The sequence below is a fragment of the Arabidopsis lyrata genome (genome assembly GCF_000004255.2).
Source record: "Arabidopsis lyrata subsp. lyrata unplaced genomic scaffold ARALYscaffold_4, whole genome shotgun sequence".
Lineage (NCBI taxonomy): Eukaryota > Viridiplantae > Streptophyta > Magnoliopsida > Brassicales > Brassicaceae > Arabidopsis > Arabidopsis lyrata.
The window spans coordinates 5,023,599-5,049,780 of NW_003302552.1; the positions used below are offsets into that span (position 1 = coordinate 5,023,599).

General features: G+C 34.4%; 2 protein-coding genes and 1 long non-coding RNA gene across 3 annotated transcripts; all 3 read left to right on the plus strand.

Annotated features, from left to right (window-relative positions):
- Positions 1-3,573: 3,573 nt before the first annotated feature.
- LOC9316776 (aquaporin TIP4-1) lies at positions 3,574-5,223 on the plus strand. Its single transcript, XM_002878843.2, has 3 exons — positions 3,574-3,849; positions 4,014-4,252; positions 4,657-5,223. The coding sequence occupies exons 1-3, from the start codon at positions 3,723-3,725 to the stop codon at positions 5,038-5,040; spliced, it is 750 nt and encodes a 249-aa protein (XP_002878889.1). The 5' UTR covers positions 3,574-3,722; the 3' UTR covers positions 5,041-5,223.
- A 1,380-nt stretch (positions 5,224-6,603) lies between these two features.
- LOC9314957 (ethylene-responsive transcription factor ERF042) lies at positions 6,604-8,061 on the plus strand. The gene has a single exon (XM_021029321.1). The coding sequence runs from the start codon at positions 6,800-6,802 to the stop codon at positions 7,457-7,459; it is 660 nt and encodes a 219-aa protein (XP_020884980.1). The 5' UTR covers positions 6,604-6,799; the 3' UTR covers positions 7,460-8,061.
- Positions 8,062-20,545: 12,484 nt separating this feature from the next.
- LOC110229377 lies at positions 20,546-22,260 on the plus strand. Its single transcript, XR_002332772.1, has 2 exons — positions 20,546-21,284; positions 21,393-22,260. It is a non-coding gene; the product is annotated as an uncharacterized LOC110229377 (long non-coding RNA).
- Positions 22,261-26,182: the final 3,922 nt, after the last annotated feature.

The following is a 26,182-nucleotide window of genomic DNA, read 5'->3' on the forward strand; positions in this document are numbered from 1 at the left end:
GACTATTATAATAATTTGATATTATTTTGTATCAGAAAAATTTACCCCGCGATATATTGTGGGTCGATTTTTTTAAAATAAAATTTTTAAATTTTAAATTATATTTATTTGGTTTGTTTAGTATTTAAGATTATATTAATATATCTTTATTTTTAATTCTAGGTTTCACTCGTGGTATATCCCGTTTTGTATTCAGAATTATTTTGGTCCTTTTTATTTTATGACTCTAAACCATTGCCCAATTTTTTAAGCATTGTGGGACATTGTACACATATTTTTTCTTCATCGATTGAGTAATATATATCCGTTTTTAAAAAATTTAATTACATTATATGCAGATAAAAATTATTATTTTATTAATTATATTTATTTTATATAAATTCAAAATAAATTACTATAAGATCATATAAAAGTGAAAGAAGAATCATACATTAATGTTTAAATTAGGTAGAGATGTTTTAGGAAAATTTAGAAACAAAATCAATTTGTTACCATATTTGGAAGCTATAGCCATGAAGAAGATTGAGTTATTTTATAATATTAATTAATAGATAAACATTTCAACTTTAGGATTTATTTGCTAAGTGTACTCCAAAAATATATATATAGATGTAGCTTTTGCTTATTTAATTATGAAATAAATATAATGACTAAAATAAATTTATACTTCAATGCCATTAGAAATTTCTATAATATAAAAAACACACACAAAAAATTCATTAAAAACAAAAAATAATATAGATACGATATATCACCCACTAAAAAGTAATTACAAAACATTGTTTTATTTTTCTATATCTTAAAATCGACTACATAAAACAAAGAAATTATAATCGAAGTTTTATATAGATATATAAGATTTATTCATTTAAATATATATAATATTAGTTTATATATATTTATAGATAAATTATTAAATAATTTAAATTTCATATTTTTAAAAAATATAGCCCCGCGGTGTACTGCAGGTTAAAATCTATTTAGTCATAAAAAAAAACTTGGTTTGTAGTGTTTGGAATATGGAAAAATGCATAAGTTTTTCGGAGTAGAATGAAAAAGGTAAACTAAACGTTTCTACTCAAAGGATTACACAATTTCAGAAATTTGATAATTAGGGAAAAAACCAAAAAGAAAAGTAACCCACTGATTTTTTATTTGGACGTTTAAATCAAAAGAATTTCCATATAATGAAGAGGACAAGATTTGGAAAAAAACCTCGTTTCGCACTAAGAGTGTGAATCCTCTTAACCCAACACTCATCTTGGTTCGGTTCTGATACCACGTGTAACTCCTCGACCGCCACCCTTAATGGACCGCACGTCCTCTCTCCCCATGGGCCCATCTTTGTTCGACAGCCGGTCCGCTATATCCGGGAGGCTTTCAAGACTTGTTTACCGATCCAAAAATCACGACTTGATATTTCCTCGTGTTTTGTCCTTACTCACACGGTTCCGACAATCACTTCCCGAATGTCACTCATCATAAAATTGCTCTAGCTCAAGCACTCTTAACTGTGGAGTTTTCTCAGTACAATTGACTCAAAGATAAGTGATTTTTGGTAACATAGGTGGCCAAATCAATTCTCTTAAAGCTCTCCGCATGCACCACCATATTTCTTGAAACTAGAGCGTTACACTAATGATGTTTACCAGTGATATGAACACTTATAAAGTGATTTACATCATATTATAGTTTTCTGTTTCTTGATTTTTACAATGTGAAGAGACGTTCTCGATTTATTTTTGTGTGTATGGATCTTGATCTGATTAAGCATAATTCTCTATACTCTGCGTTTGGGTTTTGGAATGTGACAATGAGTTTTAATGATAGGTTTATGCCAGCTCTCTCACTCTCTACATTGGATGAAACAATGGTCACGGTCAATAGACTAGGTGACGTTAAAGAAGATTCTATGCCTGAGAATCTCGTCGGCACGAGAAGAGTTCGATGAAGTCGTTCATCGGAAAGGAAAAGAAGGACTACGATTCCATAGTCGGGAGAGTTTTTATTTAAAGCGTGAGACAAAGGTTCCATAAATTTTTCAAGATTTTCAAAATCTTCATGATAGCTCTGAGGGATCTGAGCTTTACAGTTGTTGATGGTTAAAGATTGCTTGAAATTAGTATCAAAAAGTGTGAGAGATAACTGGTTGATGAAGCTTCGGTGACAACAATCACATTTTTGAATAGTTTCATATGTTTAATATAATTAATTATTTTATTTCTTATAATGCAGTTAGATTCATCTATTACTATTTAACATTAAGTTATTTCGTCATAAATTCCTACTAAATTTCGCTAGATTCTGGAAATCAGAAAGGTTCTTGGTGTGTTCGACCTGTCTTACGACAACTTATCAAAAATTATTACTTAAGACAGTAATTTACCATTTTTGATGAGATGAATTGCTTAAATTTTTTTTTTGTGTGGATCACAACCAATAAAAGTTGTGATGTTAGGAAGAACTGAAGAAGATAATACAGGAGAAGAAGAAAATGATAAAGCTGGTATTTCAGGTAAAGTCTAAAAATCGCTGATTCGAGTGACACTTGAAAGAAAACTATATTAAATGTTTTGGTTTTGGGTCTGAGGATATCTACGGGTTGAAGCCCAGAACTTCTTAATAATTCAAAAATGAAAAGATGATGATGAAGTTACTATTTACATGCGGGTGTTCCATTTTAGTAATGCGTCAACTTATATCATTCCATTGATATGCATTCTTTCACTTAGTGTGCTTTGATTGTCCTTAGTGTCGAGCGTAGCTCCACATTATCGACCCTTTCATCGCCTCAGAATATGTACTATAAAATCAGCTTTTTGACAAAGATCACATCTATATCTCCAAACCAAGTATACCTACGTTTGTTATTATCTTTTATGTATTCCAAAAATTCCTTATATATTTTTTTTTTGACATCTTTGGATCGACAAGGCCCGATCCATAGCCAATCCCTACTACGCGGGGTAACGCGATTTAGTGGAGTCGAACTCCGGTGGGGAAGGCGGAGTCAAGTGGACTTAACCACTTAACCAAAAATTCCTTATATATATATATATATATGTTTGTTATTATCTTTTATGTATTCCAAAAATTCCTTAGATATATATATATTTTTTTTTTGTATGCAACTACTTGTTTTTTTTCTTCTAATTTACGTTTTTTTAATCATCCTCTATTGATTTTGTAATCTTTTTTATCATTGTAGAAACCTCTAACTCTTATGCCTTGGATTGTAAAAAGTCTATGATAATTCTTATACACTGAATTCTGTACAATGAATAACCAATCATTGTAAATTAATTATTTTTTTTATCAATCTGATGTACTTTAAATCCAATGGAAATAATTTAACTTATCCAACTAATATACTCCTTTGATTATAAAGAACACCACCAATAAGAGCACTGTAATGTGTAAGCATATGTCAAATTGTTACCTAATCTCCAAAACGATATGTCAAACTAATTAAAGTAATACATCACAGATCTCACTAAAGAACATAATACAAGTCAACTTTCGAAACTCAGATCAATCATCATCATACAATAATTTTGTTCCATGTGCTCCCTTACCACTTTCTTTTCACTCTCTCTCTCTTTTTCTTTTTGTAATAAAAAAAATTTTCATTATAAGTAGCCTTGATATATTACGCATAACATCAACTCAAACCATCCAGCAATATTTCCTTGGTTTAAAACTCTTAAACTCATTCTAAAGCCATGAAGAAGATTGAGTTAGGTCACCATAGTGAGGCGGCTAAGCCAGGCTGCATTAAAGCCCTTATTGTCGAATTCATCACCACCTTTCTCTTTGTCTTCGCGGGCGTTGGATCCGCCATGGCCACCGGTAAATTAACATTCATGCTCTTTGACGTTATAGTTTGACCATCACCATGTTAATTTCTGGTTTTATAAAGGCTTCTATTTCTTGGAAACCAAGCCGCTTAAATTGGTTCTTGAAACCGTGATGCACTTCAATTTACACCATTTTTATTTTATTCATGATCTTAGACAGTTTAGTCGGAAACACATTGGTGGGACTTTTCGCGGTCGCTGTGGCTCATGCATTAGTTGTGGCGGTAATGATATCTGCCGGCCATATCTCCGGTGGCCACCTCAACCCCGCGGTCACCCTCGGTCTACTTTTGGGTGGCCATATCAGCGTCTTCCGCGCATTCCTCTATTGGATTGATCAATTGTTGGCCTCCTCCGCAGCATGCTTCCTCCTCAGTTACCTCACCGGAGGAATGGTAAAGAATCTAATTTATTATACAAAAATTAATTCATTGTTAATCAACAACTTTTAACGCTACTAAAAATAATCCCAAGGACAGAAATATTATAAATTATGATCCAGTGACATACATTTTCACAAGATTCTATTGGTTCCATAATCAAGTCAACTTTCAATTGCTTACCATATTTTATTTTTTCGTATATAATGTTATCTCATTCAATAATACACAAGTTCTAATATATATATATATATATACTGTACATTTTTTGTTATTGATTAATATGCAATAATTTTAAATTTCTATATCTTATCGAATTGTTAAAACTTTCAATTTTATACACTTCAAGATATGATTTGTTTCTGGTATGTTTAATTTATCAAGCAGTTTGACATTTAACAATTACGCTTTGTGGTTAGGCAACTCCGGTTCACACATTGGCAATTGGAGTAAGTTACACTCAAGGGATCATATGGGAGATAATCTTAACATTCTCACTTCTCTTCACAGTCTACGCCACTATGGTGGATCCCAAGAAAGGATCCCTTGATGGACTAGGTCCACTTCTCACAGGATTCGTCGTTGGAGCCAACATCCTAGCAGGAGGTGCCTTTTCGGGTGCCTCTATGAACCCCGCCCGGTCTTTTGGTCCGGCTTTGGTCTCTGGAAATTGGACTGACCATTGGGTATATTGGGTTGGACCGTTGATTGGTGGTGGACTCGCCGGTTTCATCTACGAGAACGTCCTCATTGACCGTCCACATGTCCCAGTTGCTGACGATGAGCAACCATTATTGGATTAAATGTGTTGAATATGTGTTATGCACGTCACAGACTATCAGCTCATCGTTACTGTATTATTTGTTTTCATAAATCCTTTCTTTTGGTACTTTAATATATATGTATCTCATTTAACCTAAATCTATATATTCCAATTATGGAGTATAAAAACTTTCTGTTTACAACATATTCATTTTTAGAATTTGTTAAGTTACAAAAAATATTATGAAAAAGTTTAAAACGGCAAAAAAAATTCTCTCGCTTTTATTCGTCTAAAATTTAAGGCTGGCTCTGGTAGTGTATAGGTGCCCGACGAACTTACATACATGTGAGATCAATCGGATTAGTCTAGATTATCCATGAAGGAAAAAAAAACTCGTAAAGGTAACCCCTCGTATTCACGAAATTGCTATGGAGCAGTCTGAAACAAACCTGTTTCCTTCGTTGACTTTTACACAGCCAGGCTCGTCTCATTTCTGTAATTTGAGATTTTTCATCTTTCGAAGCTCCAAATGTTTAGAGCAAATCATACAAATATCTTCTTCTTTTTTTCTCTTCTAGACTAAAATCAGTTTTTTGTTTTTTCAAACTAAGAGGTTTGGGCCGAAGGCTCATACATTCCCTTATGTCCGAACCAGTCTTTAATAATTTACTCTGATCCTACCAACTGCCACTCGTTCATGTGGAATCATATATTATCCTAGGTACATTTCCAGTCGAGCTATTGACATATAATCTAAATTGTAACCACAAAAGCTATGTTGCGCTATTTTATATGAAAATCGTTTAAACTTTAAAGTATCTTGCCGTTTAATGTTGTGCTTAATTTTATCAACCTATATTATTTAAGGTATCTTTTATATATAAATTTAGTTGAGTGTTTTAAAATAGATTGAAAAGGCATTTTATCGTTAAATTCCCTTCTCAAACATTAAATCCAAAAGGTCATTCGAATTTTACGTCCGCTATATAGTTAGTAGGACTGGGCCGGATCCGGATATCCGGCTTTTTTAAGGTATTCGGATCAGATCCGTCCTATCCAGATATCCGGGTTTAGGAAATCCGTAAAAATACCCGGATATCCGGATTTGGGTTTTTTTATATAAAAATATTTTATTGATATAAGTGTGAAGAAAAAGATAAAAAAAAATAATTTAATATAAATAATTAAAATAATATTATTATATATAAAAAAGAAAAATTATTAATAAAATTTAAATAATAATAATAAAATATTAAAAATTTATTATAATAGAAAATATCACGGATCCGGATATCTTGTTTCCGAGCGGATCGCAGCGGATCCCGGATCCCGAATCCCGAATAAATTTTTTTTGTTTTTTTTTTTGAATATCTGGAAGTTCAAGCCCAAAGGTCCTACATCTCTCATAGACGGGACCTACACCAGATTAAATTCATGTCCTTCGGAGAAGAGATTTCTCCCAAAAGGCGTCGAACCCAGTACCTCCACCTGAAAGATTTACCACTGGACCAACACGAATAATTAATCTCAGAGCTAATAGTTTGTAAGCAATACCCCACACTACCTCTCTTATGCGAGCCCACACACACTAACTATATATATATATATATATATATATAGTAGTCATTTGGAAATAAAGAAACATAAAATGATTCGTTCATAAAAAACAATAACTTTCTTTTACTACACCGACACTCAAAATTGTCTCAATCCTTTCTTCCTAGAAACTAATTATTCTTGTTGTACACTTTGGTAGACAATTTTTGGAACATTTTGTGATCAAAACGAGGGAAAGAAGAATGGTGGATTCTCATGGTTCCGACACGGAATGTTCCTCAACCAAGAAGAGAAAGGAGAAACCCAAAGAAAAAGGGGTATATCATGGGGCTCGCATGAGGAGCTGGGGGAAATGGGTCTCGGAGATTCGGGAGCCTAGTAAGAAATCAAGAATCTGGCTCGGGACTTTCCCCACGGCGGAGATGGCAGCCCGTGCCCACGATGTTGCGGCATTGAGTATCAAAGGAAGCTCCGCAATCCTCAACTTTCCCGAGCTCGCGGATTTTCTGCCACGACCTGTCTCGCTCAGCCAACAGGACATCCAGGCTGCTGCTACCAAAGCCGCTATGATGGATTTCGAAACAGTATCATTCCATCTTCAGGATGAAACAACGCCGTTGCAAACTAGGTGTGATACTGAGAAGATCGAAAAGAGGTCATCCTCATCCTCATCCTCATCCTCGTCCTCGTCATCTATGCTCTCGGAGGAGCTAGGAGATATTGTGGAGTTGCCGAGTCTTGAAAACAATGTAAAAACCGATTTCGCGCTTTATGACTCGTTAGAGGGGCTGGTATCGATGCCCCCATGGTTAGATGTTACCGAAGAAGATTTTACGTATGGACATGATTCAGTAATGTTAGACCCACGTCTCCAAGAAAGTTTTTTGTGGAATTATGAGTAAGGTTCTGTTTTTGGAATGAAATTTACCTTTTTTTGTTTGTTTTGTTTTTTTGGACAAACATAGTAGCTTTTTGTTTTCTCATCTCTTTTTCACTTCGTGTTTTATATATATATATCTTCTACATATGTAATTTTTCCATTAGTAAACAATGATTCCGTTTTGGGTACGTAGAGGAGTTGTGTAAATAAAAAAAAGCTTGATATATAGTTATTTTTAAATATCTTGCATTTGCAATGAAAAATATATAGTTATGCTAGTGTACACCACCCTGTTTTGAAACGGCATAATGTATATTATTAATTAAAAGAAGTTCTTGACCAAAAAATAATAATAATTAAAACTAGACTTGGATGAGGTTACGTTCTTGGTAAGCTCATGGACTTGGATGAAGATTCGCTCTCACTTTTCAAGGGGAGAGAATGTGAGCAAGGGTTTGGAGTCCTTCTCCGTTGACAGCTTGGTCTCGGACCTCCTGTGAAAGGCTTCTAAAGCTTATTATCTTCTGCAACTAGGCGATCATAATTTACGCTTGCCCTTCTCTTTTTGCAGCTCTCAAAGGAAAAACAATAAAATTGTCATCGCTTCATCTAACTCCCGCAGATTCTTTGTTATGATTGAGTGGATGGACCGAAAATTGTAGTTATTTTATGCTTCCATGTTTTTATCTTTTTTGTTGAAAATCATTGATTGTAAACCTTATATGTTTTAATTTTTATGAAATATTTACATTCTTACCAAAAAAAATAATTAAAAATAGAAAGTTCTTTCCGACCATTCCTATTTTTTTTTTCAACTCGACCATTACTATTATGTTGTAAATCATTTTTTCCCTTTGTGCACTAACAAAAATTGCAACAATTCTAGAACAAGTTATTGACAAAACTAATGATAAAACCAAAACAACAAATACAGAACGAGTTTCGAAAAAAAAAAATGTGAAGTTTAGAAAAAAAAAGAAAAAAAGAAAGAAATTATAAAGTCTCTCTCGAATGAGACTAAACACGTCTAGATTGGAGAAGTAATTGGAGAAGTAAGGCTACTCAACAAGGGACTACGACATTTACACCCGCTCGGTCTAAAACTCAAGGCAATATAAACCTAATGAGAGGATGTTTGACATGGACCAAACTAGATCGTTTTCACTTCCTATGTAAAGGAGAGAAACTCCATACCCCTTTAGTATTTGACCCTTACTAATAAAGTCCGATACATCGGAGAAACTAGATCGGAAAATGAGAGAGAATTGAAGAAGATAACAAACTTTTCTTAATCATTCAAATGTTTGTTACAACAACTTAATCATCAAAAATGGGAGTGATTAAGCTTATATACATAGCTTTAAACCGAGTATTAATCTCAGCTCAGTAAACCAAAGTTAACCAATAACATTGAACCGGTTATATCCTCAATACGCCCCCCTCAAGTCTCTAGCTTCGAAGTGTCTGGTGCGGAAGAAAGAGACTTGACAAAGACATTTGACGAAGTAAGTGATGAAACGGACCCGGATGCAAAGCTTTGGTGAGTATGTCAGCATGTTGGTTCTCTGTTGGAACATGTAAAGCTTTAAGATTACCTGACTTGATCTGGTCTCTCACCGTGTGACAATCAATCTCAATGTGTTTCGTTCTTTCATGGAAGACTGGATTCATGGAGATGTGTAGAGCTGACTTATTGTCACAAAACAATTTTGCAGGACAAGTAACCCGAACATGTAGATCCTTGAGAAGTTGTTGAAGCCAGATGATCTCACATGTAGCTTGTGCCATACTTCTATATTCAGATTCTGTACTGCTTCTACTTGTAACAGCCTGCTTCTTTGACTTCCAAGAAATGAGAGATGTTCCCAAATAAACACAGAATCCTGTTATAGATCGTCTTGTATCCTTACAGGCAGCCCAATCAGCATCAGAAAAGGCATTCAAGCATATCTCAGAATCCACAGAGTACATTAATCCTTGGCCTGGATTTGTTTTAATATACCTGAGGACTTTATGAGCAGCCTGCAAATGAATATCAGATGGTGCAGAGATGAACTGACTTAGCTGATGAACTGCATAAGTGATATCAGGTCTGGTTATGGTGAGATATAACAAACGTCCAATAAGCTCTCTGTATGAAGTTGGATTAGGCAAAAGAGTTCCCATATCTTTGACCAAATGTAGAGTAGGATCCATAGGAACAGAACTTGGTTTGCATCCAGTTAAACCTGCATCTTCCAACAAATTCATTGCATACTTCCTTTGACAAACTGAGATTCCTTTGGATGATCTTGAAATCTCCAAACCAAGAAAGAATCTAGCAGGACCAAGATCTTTGATTTTAAACTCAGATCTTAACAAGGTCTTCAAATTCTCCACTGCTACATCATCATTGCTGGCTATCATAATGTCATCAACGTATACAAGAACAGCAATAATAGAACCAGAGATCACTTTAACAAATAAAGTGTTGTCTGCAGGAGATTGTATGAAGTTTGCACCCAATAAGACTGAAGAAAATCTCTTATACCATTGACGAGAAGCTTGCTTCAAGCCATAGAGAGATTTTAACAGTCTACATACCGGATTAGGAGGAAGCTTGATATGTGATGGTGGTGTATAACCTTGAGGAAGACTCATAAAAATTTCCTCATCAAGTTCCCCATGTAAGAAAGCATTTGATACATCCATCTGCGTCAAAGTCCAACCCTTAGCAGCCGCAAGACCAAGCATTAGTTTTACACTAGTAAGCTTTGCAATAGGAGAAAATGTGTCTAGAAAATCAATCCCTTCCTGTTGAGTGAACCCTTGGGCCACTAGTCTTGCCTTATAACATTCTATTGAGCCATCAGGGTTGTATTTGATAGTAAAGACCCATTTACATCCTACCACATTCTTACCCGGAGGCAATGACTCAACAACCCAAGTCTTGTTAAGTTCCATAGCCTGTAACTCTTCATCGGCAGCCTTAGTCCATTTTTCAGATTTCATAGCTTGAGTAAAAGTCTTAGGCTCTGTTTCTGTATTATAGGCTAGTATATAGGATTGAAAAAGAGGTGTGTATTTATCATATGAGATAACAGAAGAGATGGGATATGGTGTAGTCTTTTTAGGTGATGAATTATGATTTTCTGTAGGGATAGGAGAAATAAGAGAACAGGATGGTGGATTAGTGTTTGTAGATGGTAGTGAAGAAATGAAAGGGACAAGGGCACAATGATATTCAGAGAGATAAGCAGGAGCTTTAGTGTTACGTTTAGGCCTAGCAATGGGTACAGTATTAAGGCCTAAATCCTGTGTTTCTGCAGTACTAGTAGGAAGTATGGTACTAGATAATGCAGATGCGGATGATGATGCATTACTAGTATTATTATTAGTAGTAGTAGGAACCAAAGAATCCTCATCAGTCAATGGCATCGTTTCTACAAAGTGTAAAGGTGCTGGTAAAGGCAAAATTGTATTAGGAAACATGTCAACAGATTTAGACAACAAATCACTTGTTTTGAAAGGGAAAATACTTTCTTTAAAAACAACATTTCGTGAAATAGAAATAGCATGTGAGTCTAAATCTAAAACTTTGTATCCCTTATATCCAGAAGGATAGCCTAAGAAAACACAAGGTCTAGCACGCGGTGAAAACTTATTTCTTTCATGCATATTAGTAGAAACAAAACAAAGACATCCAAAGTTCTTTAACAAAGTATAATCCGGATTCTTTTTAAGCAAAAGTTCAAATGGTGATTTGTTATTTAGCAGAGGTGATGGTAATCTATTTATCAAGAAAACTGCAGTTAAAACACAATCACTCCAATATTGCATAGGAACATTTGACTGAAAAAGTAAAGCTCTTGCAACATTAAGAAGATGTTGATGCTTTCTCTCCACAACAGAGTTTTGTTGGGGAGTATAAGCACAAGAGAAGTAATGAATCATACCTTGTTCTTTTACTAAATCATTAAATCCTAATTCAGGAGCATTATCAGAACGAATAGCTTTAATCTTTGTATTAAACTGTGTAGAAACAAGTTTGACAAAAACAGGAAAGACTTTTGAAACTTCTTGTTTATTTCTTAACATATAAACCCAAGTAGTTCTTGTACAATCATCAACCAAAGTAAGAAAATATCTAAATCCTTCTATAGATTCAACACTAAAAGGACCCCATATATCCAAGTGAACAAGATCAAATGGGTTTGAAGCTAAATTGTTATGAGATATGTATGCTAGACGTTTCTGTTTTGCTAAAGGACAAATGCAACAAGGTGAAGTTTCAGAATCAAAAGATTTTAAAGAGGGAATGCTACTAACAAGTTTCTTTAAAACTATAGATGATGGATGACCTAAACGCTGATGCCAAAGAAGTCCATCATCAAGAACTGATCCAGAAAAAGAACAAGCTGCAGGTGTTGATGTGGAGAGGGAAGTAGTTTCTGTCTCAAGAATGTAAAGATTGTGATAAAGTCTACCCCTCCCAATCATCAAGCCCTGAGAAAGTTCCTGGATAAAGCAACAATTAACATAGAAATGAGCTGAACATGATAAAGTTTTTACCAAAGAACTAACACTGATCAAATTAAACTTGAAATCTGGAACATGCAAAACATTATGCAGTATGAGTTTATGAGTAATATGAATAGTACCTATATGAGTAATAGAAACCCTAGTACCATTTGGCAAAGTTACAGTCACACCAGAAACAGGCCTTAATTCCCTAAACATTGCTAAGTCTGAACATACATGACTAGAAGCTCCACTATCTATAATCCAAGCATCTTGTGGTATGAATTTTTGTAGAGATGATAGAATATGATTTTGGAAAGTAAGATGATTGTTTTCAAATTTTAAACTAGTAGAAGGAAAAGGGATTATAGTACCAGAAGTTGAAGTTTCTGCCATTAGACCATGTTTAGAGACTGTTGCCATAGCCAAAGGACTAGGATTACTTGAAGAAGCTACAGGCTCTGGAACTTGAACTTGAGCCTGGAATTGAGAAATCATCTGTTCGATTTGCTGAGGAGTAAATTCTTGTAAATTCAGATTGTTTCCACCCTGTGTAACATGAGGCATTGTATAGGAACCATAAGTACTATATGGATTAACCATTAATGCCTGATTGTATGCTTCTGATGGATAAGCTCCTGACTCTGCATATACATGTGCCACTGCATTTGCTTTCTGCATTGAATTAGCATATGGCATCATTGGCATTTGAGCTGGATACTGCATCCTTGGAGCCTGCATCATAGGCATTCTTGGTTGAACAAGCAACTGCGGATTAGTCTTGTACTGATAATTTCCATTGCCAATCTTCATTCCTGGTGGATAACCATGCAACTTATAGCATTTCTGAATTGTGTGTCCCACTTTCCCACAGTGAGTACACATAGGCTTCTGAGACGGTCTTAATGTGTTATATGCTGCAACATATGCATTATCACCTTCTGACATCATTTGAGCACTATTCTGGAAAGCCACATTGTCTATACGAGTAGGAGGTTTAACATTCTTCTGTCGTTCATCTTGAGTTACAATATTGAAAGCTTCTTCTATTGTTGGAATAGGCTTAAGCATCAAGATGTGACGTCTAGTCTGATCAAAACCTTCATTCAATCCCATAAGAAATTTTGTCACCCTACTCCTCTGTTGTAAACTTTCCCATTTCACTGCAACATCACATTCACAACGACCACATGTACAAACTGGGAGCTCAACATAGTTTCTGTGTTCTTCCCACAGAGTAAGCAAAGCAGTATAATATGTAGAGACATCCATTGAACCCTGCTCTATCTTACTTAATTTCTGCTCTATATCAAAGATTCTTGGAGCATCATCTTGCTTAAACCTTGACAGCAAATTATTCCATATACCTTGAGCAGTAGCTATGAAGAGTAAACTCTGTCCTATCTTTTTATCAACTGAATTCATTAACCAGGTACTAACTATATCATTACACCTAGACCAAGCACCAAAATCTCTATGATCTTCAGGTGGTTTAGAAATCGTACCATTGATAAATCCCAATTTGTTCCTGACATTCAAAGCCATTAAGATCGATCGACGCCAAGAATGAAAATCAGAAGCAGTCGTAAGTCGATCTGAAACCAAAATAAGACCAGCATGATCCGTACTATGAAGATAATACGGATTCTCATAATGATCAACACTTGACGGAGTACGAGGCACCGAAATCACAGGTGGAGGTACAAAAGATCCCATTCTCAGTGTAAGAACAGGAAATTTCAAAGAAAACGAGACGAATTTGTTGTAAAAGAAAGAGAATCGTCGTCGCTATAGGTCAATGAAAGGAAAAAGAAAGAAACAGAACGGAAAATAAGATTCCGGTGACCGGAAAAGAGAATCGCAAATCGCGAAGAAACGAAATCAAAAGAATCAACAAGAAAACGAAAAAGAGAAATCACAACTCACTTCCGATGAACACAACGAATGCGGAATCTTCATTTTGTGCTCTGATACCATAATAAAGTCCGATACATCGGAGAAACTAGATCGGAAAATGAGAGAGAATTGAAGAAGATAACAAACTTTTCTTAATCATTCAAATGTTTGTTACAACAACTTAATCATCAAAAATGGGAGTGATTAAGCTTATATACATAGCTTTAAACCGAGTATTAATCTCAGCTCAGTAAACCAAAGTTAACCAATAACATTGAACCGGTTATATCCTCAATACTTACCACTACCGTTTTAACTTCTAACTAAAGACATAATCATCCCAATACAAGGTAAGATATGAGATCTTCCTCTCGGCCAAGTCTTTGTTTCCTCCTCAGAACCACATTGTGGGCAATCCCCCGACAGCAGTATAAATAAATTCGTTATGCTATGATTAATATAAACTATTGTAACGAAAAGTTGTCAATGAATATTATTTTTTTTCTTTTTTTGTTAATATTGTCAATGAATGTTGAGGAATATTCGTTGCCTCGTTGGGTTTTAGTGGTTTGCCAAATTTGTAAAGGGCAACGTCACGTATGCATGAATCAAGTTTTAAATGTGTGTACATTATTAATAAATAATAAAAAAAAAATATGCTTTTTCTAAGGTTGGAAAATAAGCAAAAAGGAAGATAATTAAAGACGTTACTTAGGCCCATTACAAATTTCCATTGGTCGGATTTACGTGTCCCCTCTACTTAGGGGTGGGCCGGATCCGGATATCCGGTTTTTTTAGGATATCCGGATCCAGATCCGGATCCGGCCGGATCCGTCTTTTCATTATCCGGATCCGGATCCACCCCACCCGGATATCCTGTTCTTCGGAGCGGATCCCGGATCGGATCCTGGATCCCGGATAGTTGGTCTCAGGGCTACCTCTACTACGCTACGTTTTTCTTTTCTCGTCATTTTCAGTCCTTTCTTAACTATTTACTTTAATGTTTCACATTCAGACGTTGGGAGGCTAAAATCCATATATAAGCCAGAGTTTGAAAACCCTATAATCTGAAATACCCAATATCAATTGGTTTTCATAGTCTCACGTTCCAAAAGAAAGCATCGATAGTAATTATTTAGATTATAAATTTCAGACCATCAAACGCGCAGTCTTAAACTTTTAATCTTTAAAATACAATCATCCGTCCGTACACAATATTAGGCCTGGGCAAAATATTCGTTAGATCCGTTTCGACTCGGTATTCGTTTTGATTCAATTCGAAAAATCCGAATATCCGTAATATTTTGGAGCAAATCAAATAGGAAAATGTAGTATTCGTAAAAACCGAAGCAAATAACAAATATTGTTTTTTTAAAAGTCGAATATCCGCTTCGATCCGTATTTTTCGATATATATTAGAAATATATATATATATATCGTAATATATTTTTGGCTTGTATTTGTAAACTCAGTCTTTTATCATTCGGACCTGTATTTGTGACATAATTTAATAGTTTTTATTAGTAAAGTGGAATTTATTATAAAAAATCAATATCCCTTAAAAATAAGAAGTTAATCCTGTGACGACTTCTTTTTCCCAAATTTTATTTTTTTCTTCGTAGTTTTACATGCGCGCGCTTGACTTTTTAGGGTTTTAGTAAGTGCAGAAGTATCGAAGCGGATATCCGCAAATATCACAAAAAATCCGAATATTCGATATTCCGAATATCCGGAAATTTTCGGATCAAAGCAAATCACAAAATCAAGTATTCGGTTAAATCGAATCGAATAACGAATATCCCAAATTTTCCGGATATCCTCTTCGTGCCCAAGTCTAGTACACATCAACCATCTTTTTTATGGTTGTCAGAGAAGAGGGTGCATTGAGATCTAGACAGCGAAATTTTTTGATAAATTAACGTGTTAATTAGATGGAAAGTATGTGACACAAATTAAAAGTAATTATAAACTTTAACATAAATTGTTTGGATAATTAAGTGGATGGCCTTTTGGTAAATTATAAAAATGCTGCAAATCATCTTCAACCTTCTTGCATTTTGAAATGTTTTTCCTCTCACAATTTTCCTTCTTCTCTTTTCTTATAAGTAAATATTTCTTTCAATCTCATCACTTTATTTAAATAAACTAGTGTTCTTTTGTAAATTTCATTGTTTAAATTTTTTTAATAAATATGTATGTTTTTTTTTTTGTTAAAATTAATATGTATGTTTAATATGATGATAACGTGTTGTTCTACTTAACAAACATAAAATATCACTTATTCAGTTATTTGTACCGATAACATGTTATTCTTGATTATCTATAAGACTATATCATGTTACTCTATAAAAAAAATATTTCTAAAATGTTTAAGAAATAAAAAGTTTAAATATAAGAGAGCATTTGATTGTAATGTTTAACAAATTATTGTTCATCTAGTTTTTTTCCAAGAGATGGGTATTAAGTAGGCCTCGGCAAAAAAACCGGATCCGAAATCCGAACCGATACCCGGACCGAAAAAATCGGGTTGGGACGGATACCGGTTAGAGAAAATTACCTTATTGGGTACAGTTTTTCTAAACCCGTGGGTATCGGGTCGGTCCAGATTTTATCCGTTACCCAAACTGGATACCCGAATACCCGAACATATAGTTAAATATCAAAAATATTAATTATATTTAATTTTAATATAATTTAATTATTTAGAATAACAATTATAAATCTAAATATGTCAATTAACTTTAGACCTAAATACCCAAAACAACCAAATTATTTAAAAATTATTTGTTATGTCTGTCAAAACTTAGCAAAATGTATTCAGATATAATTAAACTTATTAAATACTAACAAGTTTTTATGGGTTTTTTTGGATACCCAATATTGTACGTACAAAACCTGATATTTTACATACAAAACTAGGATCGGACCCGCGGTGGACCGCAGGGGAATATTGGTTTACATACGTTGAGTTTAATATTGTGTGTTTTTAGTAGAGCAAATCGTGTAGTATACTTATAAATATTCATAATAAAGAATTGTAGAGAAAATGTTAAATTTTTTATAAATAAACCCATCGTATTAATTATGATTTACAAAATAGAATTTTTTGTTTTAAAATTCTAAAATTAGACGATTCATAGGAATTAGAGCAGTCAAAATAGGTCAAAAACCGCGGGTCGAGCCCAAATCATCTTACTATGGGGTAGATTTGGGAAAATATATTAAACACGCAAATAAGCGGGCCACATGGATTAATTCGCAGTGGGTCCTAGGTTTAATCGGTTTTCATCCTCGGATTGGTGGATCAGCCCGCATGTTAGTATTTATGGATAAAATTATAATTTATTCAACATGTGGTAATTTAAACAAACTATAATAGTATTTTTATTTATTTATTTATTTTAGTAGTATTTTAAATTTTGGTTACTTTAAAACTATTTAAACAAAATCCACGGAAAATCCCGCAAATCCGCATACATTCGCGGGACGGGTTTGTATTTCATATATGCTACCCGCGGATCGTGCAGACCGACAACTACAAGTCAAAATATTTTTTGCCTATCGCAAACGGGCTTAACGGGACGAATCAACTCGCTTTGACAGCTCTAATGGGAATATTATTTAGTCATACAACAAAATGAAGTTTGGACATAGGAATAATAGAATATGTATCTTATTTGTTAGATGAGAGATTGAAAGATGAAATATAATGATTAAAAATTAGTTATTATTTTTCATGATTCATAAAATTTAATAAATACTTATCATCTTGTTGAATAATTCTAAAATCATATTCAATAAATCTTTATAAATTGAAAATTAAACTTCTTTGGTAAGCTATAGGTATGAAAATACCATAATTTCGATTTAATCTAATTAAATTAAAATTAGTTACATGGATTTTATATCTATTTAATGTACACGACCAAAATAAAAATATCTATTTAATTTATAAAACAGATGGGGTATTACTTATGTGTGATAAATTTTCTAGAAATCTTTAGAAGCAAGTAAGATATTTTTCAATTAATGATAATTGGCTAAAATGAGCGAAATTAATGATAAAAACGTTGAGCGAAATCAACTCGCTTTTACAGCTCTAATGGGAATATTATTTAGTCATACAACAAAATGAAGTTTGGACATAGGAATAATAGAATATGTATCTTATTTGTTAGATGAGAGATTGAAAGATGAAATATAATGATTAAAAATTAGTTATTATTTTTCATGATTCACAAAATTTAATAAATACTTATCATCTTGTTGAATAATTCTAAAATCATATTCAATAAATCTTTATAAATTGAAAATTAAACTTCTTTGGTAAGCTATAGGTATGAAAATACCATAATTTCGATTTAATCTAATTAAATTAAAATTAGTTACATGGATTTTATATTTATTTAATTTACACGACCAAAATAAAAATATCTATTTAATTTATAAAACAGATGGGGTATTACTTATGTGTGATAAATTTTCTAGAAATCTTTAGAAGCAAGTAAGATATCTTTCAATTAATGATAATTGGCTAAAATGAGCGAAATTAATGATAAAAACGTTGATTGTTATCGAATTAGTTCCAAAATATATGAACAAATTTATTATACGTAATTAAAGTATAATATTGTTCGGAATATGCTTTTATAATTAGTTGCCATAAGTACAATAAGATTTTATTTGATTTCCATAAATATTTGATTTTTCATTCGATTTTTCATTATTAATTCGAATTTATATTCCAAAAAAAATTTAAAGATCCGATTTCAGAATTTCGGGTCAATTTTCTGATTTTAACCCGACCCATTTTCATTTGTACTTCTCTTTTAATAGTATAGAGATACCCGAACCAAACGGGTACCCATATTTTTCGGTATTTATAGGGTCAAAAAGTTTTTACCCGGACCGATCCGAACCCGAGTGTACCCGAACCGGACCGGAACCAAATGTTTAGGATTACCCAAATGGGTCGTAAATTCATTACCCATTTAACCTGAACCCGAACAGGTCTACCCAAACCCAAACAAGTTACCCATATGCTCAGGCTAATAAGTTTGTAATAAATATATTCATCTTTAATTGACTAATTCACTCTATATAAGAAAATCAAAATTATGTTACCTACATGATTTATCACCGACACGACTGTCCAAAAACAAGCACTTAAAACATGGCGAAATTCTCCTTTACGATTTCATTGTCAAAGAATTAGTTGTAACAATAAAAAAGGAATGGATCAACATGTTCGAACAAAAGGAAAACTGTAGTACTGTCAGTATATGAATTTATAAGCATTTCCAACGTTTGAATACTCCTTTAACAAAAAAAAAGAAAGAAAGAAGTTACATTTATAATCTATACTACTCTCTCTGTTTCATTATATTAATGTTTTGGGGATTTTATTTTGTTTCATATTTTACAAGTTTCAATGTTAATTTAAACGCATTTGACAACTTGTGACAATTTATATTTTACAGTCTTTATTATGATTGGTTGAATGTTGTTTTAATTAAATATAAATGATGTTTTTAAAAGAAAAATAAATAATATTAATATGTGTGCATTTACCTTAAACCTCTTATATTTTGAAACATAAGGAGTAATATTTTTGATGTACATTTTTAGCGGATGGGTTAAATTGTTATCCGACAAATTTGGTATCCGACCCGATAAAACATTTCCTTCATAAATCTGACACCGGATAGTTCATATCTTCTTTGGATCGGGTCAAAACAAATTCGAAATTATGAAACGGATATTTCATATTTAAAAATTTAGATATTTAGAAGATTTGGTTAAGATTTAAAAATACAATTCTTCTATCATCTTTGTTTGAATATTTTTTAACTGTTTTGAATCGTCATATAATACATAAAATTAAAAAATCTCAATTTTTTTCTACGTATATTGGGATTCAAAATTCTTAAACGGATATATATTACCCAATTGATGAAAAATGTGTGTGGTCAACGTCCCATATCGGCTAAAATATTTAGATATTGATTCAGAATCATATTATAAATAAGATCAAAATGAATCCAAATCCGAATGAACAAGAAGCTCAACTTAATAAGCATTCAAATTTAAAATTATATACCATTTCATTCGGTTTTTAGTTTACTGCTTAATTTTACCGGAAATGTTAAATTTTAAAATTTTTAAAAGTTTAAAATAATATAATTCATATATTTAAAATCAACAAAAGTTATAATATTATGAACATTTGAACATAAATAAAGAGTTACAATAACACGAGACAGGTTATATATAGACAAGGTTATATAACGGGACGAGCTTTTAAGAAGTTTTAAATATTATAATTCATATATTTAAAATCAATAAAAGGTTTATAATATAAGAATATTTGAACATATATAAAGAATTAAAATAACATGGGACAGTTATATTGCAGGACGGGGTTGTATGACGGGACAAGTTTGAATCAAAAAAATTTAAAACATCATTAACCCGCTGCTTCAATACGGTTAAATCTTCATTTTGTTACTTTTTTACACCACCAATACTAGACATATCGAATGATCCTGATTAAAGTAAATTGTATAACACAAAAATTATCTTGTGATATACCGTTACTTAATAACAATTGTAAACTATAAAATATATTATTGAATAATACAATTTGCAAAAAAAATTTATATAATATATAACTATTTAATTAAAAAAGCCTTCAGATTTTTGAGGCCCGAATCGATTACTTCAATTACGTGAATCACATGAGTCGATTAGTGGAGTGTGGTCACGTGTATTAGTGGACGGTGGTGGCGATGGTTAAGGTTCTGGAATTGTTTATTGACTAAAACTTTGTTTTGTGTTGGTGGAGATGAATTGGATTATTAAACCGGCTGATCGACATGGGATTATTAAAGCGAGACATAGTTTTAATTCTCGGTTTAGATAAGCGTGATTTAATCTTTTTAAACTAAGAAACCCTACTTTCTCTAGAAGACTCGACACCGTGTTCTCTTTTTTTTGTTACCGTCGCCTATCTAGAGCAAGAGAGAGAGTTCGGTGGTGGTGATAGAAATAGAGAGAGCTGAGTTTGGTTGTGGTGCTAGAAGAAAAAGAGAGCTAAGTGTTGTGTGTGGAAGAGGAAGAGGTTAAAGTTTGGTGAAAGAAGAGAGAGACAGCAGACACGTTTTGGTAGAACAGAGTTTCAACGTATCAAATCGTTTCCAAAGGTAACGAAAATTTCAGAGATTGTAGGTAAGACTTATATCTAGTTTTGGCCTTTTACGGATATTGATTTGAGTCAATATTCTAAGTTATCTCTGTTTTCGTGAGTTTTTCTGTTTCAGACGCGATTTGGACCAATATGTATTCAAAGGAAGATCGCGAGTGAATCCTTTTGTCTAATCGTCACGAAATTTTGAGGGTAGCTTCAGTACACTTAGGGGAAGCTTTTCAATGGTGGAAATTGAAATTGGACGGTTAGATCTCGTTTCGTGATTCAATCTTTCAGGCTGACAATTCTGTGATTTTCCCAGAATTTTACAGTTTGGTTTAATTGATGTTTGATTGTTGTGGTTGGCTACAAGGTGATTTGAGATACTGTTGACGTGAGGAAAAAGTCAACTGTGGTTGTGTGGTGTTGTTCTTTGTTCAAAAATCATCCCTAAGCTGATGTGAGTGCGTGACAATGAGCTTATCTAAGCGATTGAGATTTTGTGATTGTTTGTTGTGACATGTAGGTTGGATTTTTGATGGATCCTGAATTGAAATCCGTTAGATTGTTGTGTTATTGGATGATTGTCATTGGTTTGGTTTATTTTCATGATTTATGTGTTGATTTATGATCTTAGTTGCTTGTTTGTATAGCTCGTAGATGGGAGGATTGCCTCACTAAGTATTTATTGAAATACTTATGCATCTCTTTTCTTGGTGCATGTAAAGATAAAGTGTGATCGTGAAATCATGGCGAGGAGAGGAGGATGATCTAGGGTCTCGTTGGTGTTAGTTTATCTAAGCGATTGGGATTATGTGATTGTTTGTTGTGATGTGTATGTTGGATTTTTGATGGATCCAGAATTGAAATCCGTTAGATGGTTGTGTTATTGGATGATTGTCATTGGGTTTGGTTTATTTTCATGAATTATATGTTGATTTGTGATCTTAGTTGCTTGTGTGTATAGCTCGTGGATGGGAGGATTGCCTCACTAAGTATTTATTGAAATACTTATGCATCTCTTCTCTTGGTGCAGGTAAAGATAAAGTGTGATCGTAGAATCATAGCGAAGAAAGGAGGATGAGCTAGGGTCTCGTTGGTGTTAGTTTAATATTTTTGGTATGATGGAATTTTGGATTAGAAGTTGTTAGAATTGTTAGATAATTTGTTGGTTTATGTTGGTTAAATTATAATAAATTGAATTTAAATTTTTGATATGAGTTGTGTTTGTTTTGGCATGATTTTTAATTGGGAAAATTAATTAGTATTTATAGTGATATTAGTTAGTTAATTAAAAAAAAAAAAAAACCGGGTCGGTTTGTTTAATTGTTCCACTTCATTTTCTAAGACATACCTATTATTATGTTTATTAAGAATGTGGTTAAGCTTCCAGGATTTTCAAAAAGTGTTGTGTCCGATTGAGATAAGATTTCTATGAGTAATTTTTTGTCTGCCTTGTTCAAGGCTCAAAGGACACAACTAAAACGCAATTCTATATATCATCTACAAATGGATGGCAAAACAAAAAAATAATTGGTGCCTTGAAACTCATTTGTGATCTTGCAGAATGTCGTCCTAAGTAGCGTGTTACATGGATTCTGTGAGCTAAATTTGGTATAATTCTTCTCATCATATGTTTAAACCGGCACTGCATACACCCATTGATCTGCACCTTCGAGGTGATTGATGGATAGAATCTCTTACTGTTTTAGCACTACCAAAATTGCAAAATGTTCCTATAAAAAATTACCCGATTAAGATGATGCATTACGCTTATTGCAGAAGAATCTGGAGAAAGATAACCTATTAACCTGTATATCAACAAACTATATCTCGTGCGTTGTGAAGTGAAGTTTAACGTTGGCGATAAAGCTCACTTACTCTATAAATTAACACCTTTTTTTTTCTTTTCATTTTCTTCTAGGGCATGTTGCTTGGCCTTTCTGCGTGCTCCATACATTTTGTATGATGGGCCTACAACTGAGAATCGGCCCATTCGCATAAGAAGGCCCAACCCGCTGTACATTAGCTAGGCGGTGGAGTCGAGTTGGTTTTGAGAATCCAACGTGATATTCTCAAATCATGTTGAGATTAAGTACTTGGATTTATGTTTATCTTTAGGAGCTTATCGTTATCTTTAATAGCAAGTTAGTTCTGTGTTTTCCTATATATACATTAATAAAGTTTATAAAGAAGGTAGAATTTAACTACAAACAAAACTCTTGTGTCAATTGTTCTTATAAACTCTGATTGGGACCTATCAATTGGTACCAGAGACAATTTTTTTTGTTTTCCCTGCAAATTTTGTGAGAGCGAGGAAAATAATTAAAGCTTGAATTGGACCATATCGTTGGTATCAAGCATGAGTAACAAGGAGAGAATCGAGGATTTGGAGACAAACCTTAGTGAGCTACAGGAAGAACTCATGAAGATTGATAAAGGGGTGACCAGCAAGTTCCAAGCCATTGAAGATGCCATAGGCAAACTCACTGAGGCGGTAACACTGGGACGTGATGTCGGAGATGGAAGTGCCATACGTTCTACCCTACGAAGCGGAGGACAAGATAACCAGCTGCAACCACGTGGAGAGAACGCAAATCTAACTACAGCCGGTAGATCCGTGAAGCTTGAGTTTCCTCGATTCAAAGGAGGAAACCCAACTACTTGGATGAGTAAGGTCAAACAGTACTTCGACTACAACAACACACCGGTAGAGCAAAAGGTTCAGTTCGCGGCATATCACTTTGAGGATGAGGCCAACGAATGGTGGCAAACGACGGCGAAGGCTTTACGGGAAGCTGGGATTCAGATCACATGGGCGATATTCGAAGAAGAGCTCTGGGTCCGTTTTGGACCAACCGATGGTGATGATTTCGATGAGGCGTTGTCCAAAATACAACAGACAGGGACTTTAAATGAGTACCAAAGAGAATTTGAGAGGCTGCAAAACAAAGTGAAAGGGTGGACTCAAAAGGCTCTAATTGGCACTTACGTAGGAGGATAAATCCGGCTATTGCAGATAGCGTCCATATGTTTAGACCAAAGACGCTTAAGGAAGTGCTGAACTTAGCTCGTTTGAAGGACGAACAGATGCAACGCCAAAAGAAAAAGTTTAGTAACAATTCACCGTATAAGTCTGTGACTACAACTCCGGCAAATCGATTCAGTAACTTCAAGGAACCGGAGCCAAAGCCGATAGATACAAGGGCACCAAGAAGGTTGAGATGGGACGAGCTGAAGAAGAAGAGGGGCTTGGGGTTGTGCTTTAGTTGCGATGAGAAATTTATACCGCGACACAAGTGTAAACAGCCGCAATTATCCATCATGGAGGGAGAAAACGATGAAGAAGAAGAAGAGATGGGAAAAGAGAAGGATGAGGATGACAACCCGGAAATCTATGTTTATGCGTTAACGGGGTGGAATGCGCCAAAAACAATCCGTCTACTCACACGAATCGGTAAGTACGAGTTGACTGAGCTAGTGGATAGTGGATCCACACACAATTTTGTGAGCGAGAAGATAGCCCGTGAATAAGAGCTGCGAATGATACCGGTGAACTCCTTCTCCATAAAAGTAGCGGATGGGAAACCTCTCTAGTGCCGAGAGAAGATTGAGTGCGTAACAGTGAGGATAGGTGATGTGCGTAGAATTTCACTTCAGAACTTTTACCTGAAAGACTACATGTTAAATTGCAAGTGCATAGTAATCAGAGTAGTATTTAAGGATCGATCCCACAGAGAATGTAGCTACGGGTTATTGAATTCAAATGAAAAGATCTAGCTAAGACAAAACTAAACTTTGGGTTTTGGTTTTGGGTTTCCTAATAATTAATGCAATGAAATGAAAAAGCAAATAAATGAAAGCTAAGTAAACTAATGAAAGCTAAGATGATAAATCGGTTGTAAACTAATATGACTAAGGCGTTGGGCATTCTGGGGTTTCTCCGGGAATCATGGTTCTCGACTAACTAGGGTTTAGATCTCTAGGGTTTCTAGGTTTTCGTTCTAGTTCATAACTACGAAAGGCGAATGAACGAGTTATCCTAGCTTATAGAATAAGCCGGCAAATCTCCCTATACTCCGTTACTCAACTGATGCAGGCAACGACGCATAGATCGATGCATTAGGTTTGGATTCGCTAAGTACTCTAAGTCCTGTTACTCAACTTACGCAAGCAACAACACGAAAGATTGGTAACACTATGTCCGAGATTAGGTTTACCCGATTAAAGCTCCTAACCTCTTGGATCAGCGTTTGGTGATCAATCCAAACACATGCATTAAGTAAAAGATGTCCCAAAAGAATCTAGTATGAATGAAATAAACAGATCTATAAACCTAATATGATTTTAACCATGAATCCCCTTTGAATCACCCCATAAAACCCAACGAAGAAAACTACTCGTTCATGATGCTAAGAAACGACATGGAGTTGAAGTAGAAAAGCATAATAAACGAATATGAATAAACAAAGGGGGTTCAAAGGAAACTTCTCTAGTGTCACAGAAGATACTTGTCTCCCCAAAAGTCTTGAAAGACAGAGTAGAAGAAAGAGTAGAAGAGAAAACAATGAAGAGTAAAAGAGAGAACTTCAAAGGACGACTTCTTCGGGATGAAAGAGCTTCGAAGAGGTGGAGCCAGGAGAGCTGAGAGTCTCGTCGATGGACGCTGCGAGATCTCGGGCTGAGACGCGGTGAAAAAGCTGTGAAGGAGGCCGTAGGGTTTCTTCAACTTATCTCGGTATTTATAGGCTTTGATTAGGTCAAGGGGCAAAACCATCATTTCCCACGGATTAGGTTAAGTGAGGCGCGAGTTTCTTGGACAGGGTACGACTTGTCATGACCGGGGTAAGGCGTGAAGAACAGCTCGGACGCGAGCTCCATGACTGGGGGCTTCAAGAGGCGCCGGACCAGACACAAGGCTGTCTGGCCGGTCCGTGACATGTCTTCACTCTTCAGGGAAGACCTCGAACGGACCTCGAGATCCACTGCAAGGTGAAACTAGACTCTCCTAGCTTTCCACAGCCACCGAGATCTCTTGATTTGGTAATGGGAAGACCTCGAACGGACGCCATACGTCTGAGGGACAGAAACTGTCTTGAAACGGGATTTGATCGACTTTTACTCCTTTTTCCTTGAAAACACATTATTCATACTTGAAGCATA